General features: G+C 44.0%; 1 protein-coding gene across 1 annotated transcript; it reads left to right on the top strand.

Moving 5' to 3' along the window:
* Positions 1–300: 300 nt before the first annotated feature.
* LOC143592277 (uncharacterized) lies at positions 301–4,350 on the top strand. Its single transcript, XM_077072224.1, has 7 exons — positions 301–1,516; positions 1,592–1,710; positions 1,820–2,230; positions 2,294–2,516; positions 2,594–2,759; positions 3,453–3,555; positions 3,642–4,350. Exons 1-7 carry the CDS (start codon positions 416–418, stop codon positions 3,757–3,759), a joined length of 2,241 nt encoding a protein of 746 aa, XP_076928339.1. The 5' UTR covers positions 301–415; the 3' UTR covers positions 3,760–4,350.
* The last annotated feature ends 4,017 nt before the right edge of the window (positions 4,351–8,367 follow it).

Below are 8,367 nucleotides of genomic sequence, written 5' to 3'. Positions count from 1 at the left end.
GCAATTGCTCACTTGTAAAGTTTCTTTCAAATACAATATTATGTGATAACGTGTCAATAATAATAATAATCCCCAAATACCGGTATTAGGGCTACTTGTTCATCACCAAAACACAAACAATCACTCCATCGTTAACATCATCATGTAATACACAAATTCTCTCTTTACATCCAATTTATATACTAGTATATATATACATATATATTCAAACGATATCATACAGATACAGGTACATTCTCTCTGTTTTTTATATCTATAGCTTTCAATTGTAGCTTGATCTAGTCATAGATTATTGTTTATTTAGTGAATTGGATTGATTATTGATCTCGGTTTAATGGTAGGCTATTGGATATGGTGAATTTTGTGATTAGGTGTGTTTAATTAGTGAATTGAGGTGGTTAGGGTTAGTGAAACCATGACTGATGTTCAATCACAACCGGTGAATAAGCCTGAGAGCTCGACGGACGCGTATTCGGAATTCGATGAGAGATTGGAGGAATTGATGAGAGATCATTTGGATGATTGTATGTCGTTCGAGTCGTGTGGATTTCCTCGTAATGATGAGGATGATGAGGAAAGTGAAGGAGGTGGTGATTTGGTTAGGAGAACGAGACGAAAGTCTGAAATTGAAGGTGATGATATAGCCGAGACGTCTGCTGCGAGAAGACGGCAGTCACGGATTTTGAGCCGGTGGGCTGCTAGGGAAGCGGAGGATATGATTACTACGATTGAGAGAAGGAACCGTGAGTCGGAGTTGATGGCGCTTGCGGGCTTGCAGACGGTTTCGACGCTCGGTTCTTCGTTCTTGAGGGAAACTCAGTCTGATTCTCCTACGAATGTTGAGAGACCGAGTACGCGTGCGTCGTCTATCTTGCAGATGTGGAGAGAATTGGAAGATGAACATGTTTTGAACCATGCTAGGGAGAGGGTGAGAGAAAGGCTCAGGCGACAGAGTGGTGTGGACACTAATATGTCTGAAAGCCGGGCAAGTGAACACGAGAGTGATAATGAATATGGAGCTTGGTCCAATGATCAAATGGATGCACAAACTGGGATTCAAGAAAATAGCGGTTCTACCCGTGAGCGGTCTCCTGATTTAGGCGAGGTTGATGTTGAAAGAGAGAGGGAGAGGGTGAGGCGTATAGTTCAGGGATGGAGGGAGACTGGTGATCCCGAGAGAAGTGGTAGTCCACGTTCCGAGTGGCTTGGTGAAACTGAGCGTGAAAGGGTTCGGATTGTGAGAGAGTGGGTGCAAATGACTAGTCAACAGAGGGGAACTCGTGGCAGTCATAGGGGTGAACAAGGTGCAGTGGTTCATGATCAAAGTAATGATAGGACAAATGTTGATCATGATGAAGGTCAACCAGAACATATTCGAAGGGACATGTTGCGGTTGCGTGGGAGACAAGCTTTACTTGACTTACTTGTGCGGGCCGAGAGGGATCGCCAGAGGGAACTTCAGGGCTTAACAGAGTATCGTGCTGTTTCTGATTTTGCTCATAGAAACCGAATTCAGGTCAGTTATATTCCTTTCAAGCAACTGATAATATCATTATTGTTGATGTGTTAACTGATAGTATTATCATGTCAGTCGTTATTGAGAGGTAGATTTTTAAGAAATGAAAGGCCTGCGGAGGAGGAGAGGCTGCCATCATTGGCAGCAAGTGAGTTAGTCCAGCTCAGACAACGCCACACGGTCTCTGGTCTCAGGTACATTTTGTTCTTTATTGTTGCCATGCATGTTGGTTAAAATATGTAATAATTTATAAATGTTAAATACTTCTTGATTGTGAATATGCAATATGTGTATGTTAATCAGGGAAGGGTTTCGGTTCAGACTAGAAAACATTGTTCGTGGTCAATTAACCGTCCAATCTGAAAATTCACCTGACAGTAACACCACTGATTTTAGAAGTGATGAGGCTCAAGCAAACACTCCACAGGAAACTGGACTTGGAAACCAGGATCAAACTCAATCATTGGTTCAAGAACCCGATACTCATCAGGTTCCAAACCACATGGGAAGTTTGGAAACTGGTGCAAATGTTCAAACCACAAATCCACAACCAAGCATTGATGAAAGTTCAGGTAATGATTTGGTACAAGAAACCTCACGCGTACCGGTTGAACCACCAAGAACACGGCGAACTGTTTTTAGGAGAGCCAGCAGATCTCATGCACCTGAGGATGATAACGTGTACAGTATGGAATTAAGAGAACTTGTAAGCAGGTAATACATATTTGTATTATAAGTTGTTTTTTTTCTTTTTAACTGATTCTGTTTATGTTACAGGAGAAGTGTTTCTAATCTCCTTAGAAGTGGATTCCGTGAGAGTTTGGACCATTTGATTCAATCATATGTAGAAAGGCAAAGTCAAGAGCAGCATGAAGCCATTGATAGACCACCTTTACTGACGGAAACATCTCCGCCAGTACCACCGCCACAACCAATTTGGCACCACCATGATATGCCTCATTCTAGTTGGTCCCGGCACAGCATTCATCGTTCTGAACTTGTAAGTCAAGTATCTCATTTGTTGTAAGTGATAATAGTATAATACCCTTTTTTTTCAAATGGGAATTTATTGGGCAGGAGTGGGAGATGATTAATGACTTAAGGGCTGACATGTCGAGGCTCCAGCAAGGCATGAGTCATATGCAGAGGATGCTTGAGGCTTGCATGGATATGCAACTCGAGTTGCAACGTTCGGTTAGACAAGAAGTTTCTGCTGCTTTGAATCGGGCCGGTGATCAACACGGTAGGCAGATGTTAACATATAAACTGAAATAAAAATAAATAAAAATTTACTTGGTTATAAATTAGGGGTGTGCATTGGTCGGTTTGGGCTCTCAAATACATTCGTTTTTTAAGTTTTAAAGACTGTCCAGTCTTGGTTGTTTGGTTTTCGCAATGGTTTTGTCATTTAGGCCAAAAAAAGACCCAAAATAATTAATTTGGCTTACTGAAATTTGTTTCTAAATTTTTTATCGTTTCACATCGGGTTCGGTTTATTTTTTCAGTTTTTGGTACTTGCAAAACCTTAATCAAACCGTAAACTCGGTTTTTGAAAAAAACATAAAACCAAACCGTCTGTTTTGGGTTGGCTTCAGTTATTTTGGTTTTGGTTATGTCAGTTATTCCAGTTACTGATTGGTTTTTTCGTTTCATGCACCCTCATAGGTTATATAAAATTCCTATTTTTTGGTACAGATTAGGTTAGGTTGGTACAAATTATATTTAATCAATAAAATTAGCATGTCAATTATGATCACTGAGTTTCTGTTATCTTAATAATGCTTTAATTTTTATAGCAAATGATTTAAGAGGTTTTCTGCAGACTTTTGACCCATTTGGCCCTTTAGACGTATAACATAACCGTGATGGACCAATTCTTAAGTAAATATATATATATAGATAAAAAGAAACATAAACATGATGAAATGTGATGTAGGTATTGAATCAGCAACTTCTGAAGATGGATGCAAATGGGTTCAGGTGAAAAAGGGAAACTGTTGTATTTGTTGTGATAACCAAATCGATTCACTATTGTACAGGTAAATACCTATTTACCCGTACAAACACACGGTTTCATAAAAAATATTGTAAAAAGGTATTTTACGAGTTTTGATATTTGGTACAGATGTGGTCACATGTGCACGTGCTCAAAATGCGCAAATGAGTTGGTTCGTGGAGGAGGGAAATGTCCCTTGTGCCGAGCACCCATTGTTGAGGTAATCCGAGCTTACTCCATACTGTAAATAAAAAAAAGGAAAAAGAAATTATAAATCGAACCAGGAAGAAGAATTCAATCATCTACTGTTTGATGAGGTTGGTTTCTTTAAGTTCTCCGTGTTCTTTCACACGTAAAGTGTTCATATTTTAATGTTTTTTGATTAATTGTATTGTATAAACAAAGACAACTGGCACGTCTTGATTCGTCGTAAATAAAAGTCTTATCCATAGGAATTAATTTTATAATTTAATTTGGTTTTATGCATATTTGTTGTTGATTTAATGACATGTATCACTATCAAGTGGTTGGGAAATTGCATCAGACTTCACAATTGCTTGTCATAATGACTCATATTCTCGTTTGTTCTTTTATTGTTTCTTCACCAGTTAAAAGTCTCTTTCATCAGCAACAATTATTGAACATGTGCAAACATAATGTACATAGAAACTGAGGGGCGTTGGCGTTTCATAGATTATTGACTTATTGTTTCATTAAAAGCATTGCAAGTTCAAAGAATATTATGATAACTGTTTGTAAGAGGGTCATGACTCATGAGGGGTGGTTCACGATGTTCTAGACGGTTTGGGATTAAGAAGTGTGCTCAGCATTGCTTGAAGGCTAGCAAAACGGGTGGGTTAGGTAACAAGTCAAGACGGGTCTATGTCAAAAGGGATCCCGATTGAGAGTCGTTTTTAAAGAGGGGGGGGGGGATCAGAATAGGCTCCTGGTTTCATATGAGTCGAGTTCAAAAAGAGTATCAAAATAGGCTCACCGTCTATATGTGTGAGTGTGACCACGAAGCGACCCTACCATTAATAATAAGTACAAGAACCGGCTACAAAGAACTATTGAAGATCAGGATTAACAAAGTTCAGAAACGTGGATCTACTCACTGGTAGCAGATCTACTTTCCTCGGGTGTGATTATACTATTTCACCGATGGTTCTTCTGGATCAGTGTTCTTCCACCTACAAAATGAACAGCGCCGTTACTTACCCCTCAGAAAGGGACAGAGGGGTCCTCTTTGGGGTAACCCTCCGGCGTGAGAATCAGTATATTTGTGGAGAAGATAATAGTGTGTGTAAGAGAATCTCCAGGGTATTGCTGAATAGCTGAATACCCTTTTGATTGTGAGACTGTCTGTTTGTATGTAACTGACTGTGAGTGAATGTGATTCAATATGATTGAATGTGTTATCACTGCTTGTAACTGTCAATGATTGAGTATGAATGTGTCATCAAAGTGGAGTTGATGCTGTATTTATAGTGCTAGGGTTACCACCGGTTGGGCTCAACCTCGTTGGCTTCCTCCAATCGCACTGCGCCACGTGTCCTCTGGGACACCTGGCGCTTTCTCGTTGGTTGTAATCACGTGGTAACACATGGGTCATGCTGAGTTGTCGACCTTTCATTTGGCAGCTATCAACATCAGCATATTCTTTCTCCTTAAAAAGATGCCTTCTGGAAGGTTGTCTGACGTGCACAATCAAGGTTGCCCTAATCCTGATTGGGATAAGGACGAGGTTGATTATGCGCACGTGTGATATGCGTCCATCCTGAGGATGCGCGAGGTCTTCTCTTTATTCTCACGCGCAGATATTTCATGCGCAGATGTGATATGCACGAGCACGTGATATGCGCCGCGCGCTGATGCGCTGCGCGCATATGTGATGCGCGAGCATGTGTGTCTGGGCAGGTGTGATGCCTGAGGATGTTTTGTATGCGCCATGCGCATAGGTTTTGGCTTTGTGTCTTCATAATGTCTTTATCTTGTGGTTGACCCGCCTTGCTCGGTGTTGAGGCGGGTACATACCTCTTCAAGCCCCCCCAGTCTAATGTGTGTCTTATCTCGCGCGAGCGCGGTAAGATGGATATTAGACTTACTGATTTTTGTCTTTAAATGGGGTTTTGTCGTTTTCCTGGTTGCTTCCATCGTTGCGCGAAGTTCTATCCATTTGGTTAAAAACGAAGGGTTGAAAACGACGGGTCGAACACGTGGTTAGTTGGTGGTGACGTGCGCCGTAAACATGTCAGACGTTTCGTGTGCTCGAGGTGCTACAGTTGCCTTTCACGTCCCCTCACACAGCTGTCTTGAACACGTGTCGCGCTCGCATTGGTTAGCACCTGCGAGTGGGGGGCGCGTCTCTGCTCCGTGGCAGGTCGGTTACAATTTTATGTCCCCTCAACAGTGTTAGGGACACGTGTCGCGCCCTCGTTGGCTTGCACCCGCGAGTGGGGGCGCGTGAAATCCGATCAGCTGCCACATTTCTCTCTCCTTGGCCTATAAAAGGAGGCCCTTAGGAAATTTTTTATCTTCATCTTCATTGTTGATAATTTTCGAGTTTCTGCCTTTCATATTCTGAATTGAGTGTTTTCATCTTTTGGATTTCTCGATTATCTGCTGCTGCAGTTGTATGTCTGATAGTTCAGACTCGTCTAGCCCCTCAATCACCTCTGTTGCCTCTCGAAGACGCCGTGTGAAATCTGTGGTGATGTCGACATTGAAGCAAAAGGGGAAAGGGAAGAGGGTTGTTGAGACCACATCGGAGGAAGTAGGGAGGACCAAGGCCACCAAAAGGTGGAATGAAATCCTCTGCAAATTGAAGCAGGCCGATCTCGACAACCTCATCGCCTCTCAGGGCTTTCCCACCCTGTTTGGCTGCATGTTGCCTAGGTCCGGGCAAACGGCGGCGGACCCGCCTGCCGGCTATATATCCCTATATAGCCACTTTTTCACCCACTGCAACCTTCGTCTCCCGATGACAAGGTTTGTGGGTGCACTGCTGAAGTTCTATGGGATTCATATATCCCAAGTCCATCCGTTTGGACTCGTGCGCGTGACTCACTTTGAGTTCATGTGCAAATCCCAGCGCGAGGAACCCACTCCTCGGCGCTTTCAATATTTTTACAAGCCCAAGATCCAGGACAATTGGATCTCTTTCATTCCTCGCAGTCAGAAGGTGAAGTGCTCCACTGTTTCATTCAAGAGCCTTCATGACTGGTCTGAGAGGTTCTTTTACATAAGGGCTGGTGTGATCCCATCCGTATGACCATGCGCTCTATCTCTTCTGCGCCTGCGATGAGGGTGTCCTCAAGAACCCAACTGGCGCCTGGGTTAAGAAACTGACCGCCGAACCATCCCCCGCGAAGAAAATTTGAGAGGAGGCGCTGGTTGGGGTCGGCATGAGTAAGCTTTGGGCCGATAGCGCGCTTGAGCCCGTTATCCAAGTCGACGGGTTGTGTAAGTTTATTTCATTGGTTTATTTATTTTTTCTCTGCGCGAACATAATTCTTTTGCTGATATCACTTGATTTGTTTTTGCGCAGTCACCAAGGATTAGGTCCTTGCCGCTTATGATGAACAAGTGGAGGGTGGCTCCGTCGCGCTTGGCGCTGGGGAAGTTGGTTTCCCAGATCGCTTCGATGACATGTTCATCCCAGTGGATCTGGAATTTGACTTTGACAGTGACGCGCCTGGTAAGCCTTCGCACTTATGCTCATTCCTTTAGAATAATCCAAGTTTATTAACAGTTCTGTTGGTTGTTTTGTAGATGCGCTTGAAAACTACGAGCTAGAGCTCGCGGAAGAGGAGGAGGAGGAAGATGAGGCGCCCCTACTAAAGCGCAAAGCTAAGGGGAAATCTGGCGCAGGGGCCAGTAAGAAACAGAAGAAAGATGACACCCCTGTCGCTCATCCCCATGCTCAAACGAATGGACCTAAGAAACCCAGGTGTTTACCACAAAGGTTTCTTTAGCTTCTCTGCCTGTGAGAGTGGGCAGACCTCCTGTCCACTTGAGGTATGGTGGCGTCGCCTCCTCCTTTCGCGCGGCTGAAGAGAGAAGCAGTGCCGCGCCTGCAACAGGTATACTTTATTTATCTTCATCTGGCTGAATTGTTATTAAACCTTTCCTCCTTTGAATGTTTGCAGAACCGGCGACGGTAGGAGATGAGCCACAGGCGCCACAAGGTGCTGAGAGCTGCGCCGGGGGCTGCTTCGGAGTCCCCTGTTCTACCTCTGAAAAGGGTAGAATGAATTTTATGGCGATGTTCGCCGCTGCGAACAGAATTGCGCCAAGGTATGTTTTGCACACTTGTCTTCTTTATTTTCTTTTGGATTCAGTCATAAACCATTTTTCCATGTTGATTTGTTCATAGGAGTTGTAGCTGGCGTACAAGTTGCTGGCGACACTCCTGGCGCCGTTGGCGGCGCCGCTGGTTCTGGTCCTGCTCCTGCTAGTGCTGATTCTCCCCTTATTGGGGTTACAAAAGAGCAGGAAGCCGTATTGCGCGCCGAACTGGCGGCGTCGAGACCTCCCTCGCCTCCTCTTACGCGCAGCCCTCTCCGCGATGCTGGTTTGGAGCCCCCAGGTCGCAGGAGAAGAGGCCTATTCAAGAAGATGAGGAGGATGAGGGGGCTCAAGCTGAGGGCTCTTTGGGAGACCGCGCCAGCCCTGCGATGCCACAAGTCTTCGCAGCGCATACTTCTGGTGGGGCTGGCGCTGACTTTTCTGCTTCATCCCCGCAGGTATGTTTTAATTTGTTGCTCCGCTGCGCGTTCCTCCATATAAGTATGTTTTATGACTTAGAACATTTCTTGTGTTTTGTAGGAAGGTGACCACGTTTATCGCCCGAGAT

Source organism: Bidens hawaiensis, unplaced genomic scaffold (genome assembly GCF_021521415.1).
Source record: "Bidens hawaiensis isolate Kalapana, Puna unplaced genomic scaffold, B.hawaiensis_p1.1 tig00040661_1, whole genome shotgun sequence".
Lineage (NCBI taxonomy): Eukaryota > Viridiplantae > Streptophyta > Magnoliopsida > Asterales > Asteraceae > Bidens > Bidens hawaiensis.
The sequence above is the reverse complement of the archived record's forward strand: the minus strand, read 5'-3'. Positions and strand labels throughout refer to the sequence as shown.

Coding starts and splice junctions, on each gene's coding strand:
- LOC143592277 (XM_077072224.1), top strand. CDS start 416: ATGACTGATGTTCAATCACAACCGGTGAATAAGCCTGAGAGCTCGACG. Junction 2,517..2,593: donor GCATTCATCGTTCTGAACTT/GTAAGTCAAGTA, acceptor TTTATTGGGCAG/GAGTGGGAGATGATTAATGA. Junction 2,760..3,452: donor TCGGGCCGGTGATCAACACG/GTAGGCAGATGT, acceptor AATGTGATGTAG/GTATTGAATCAGCAACTTCT.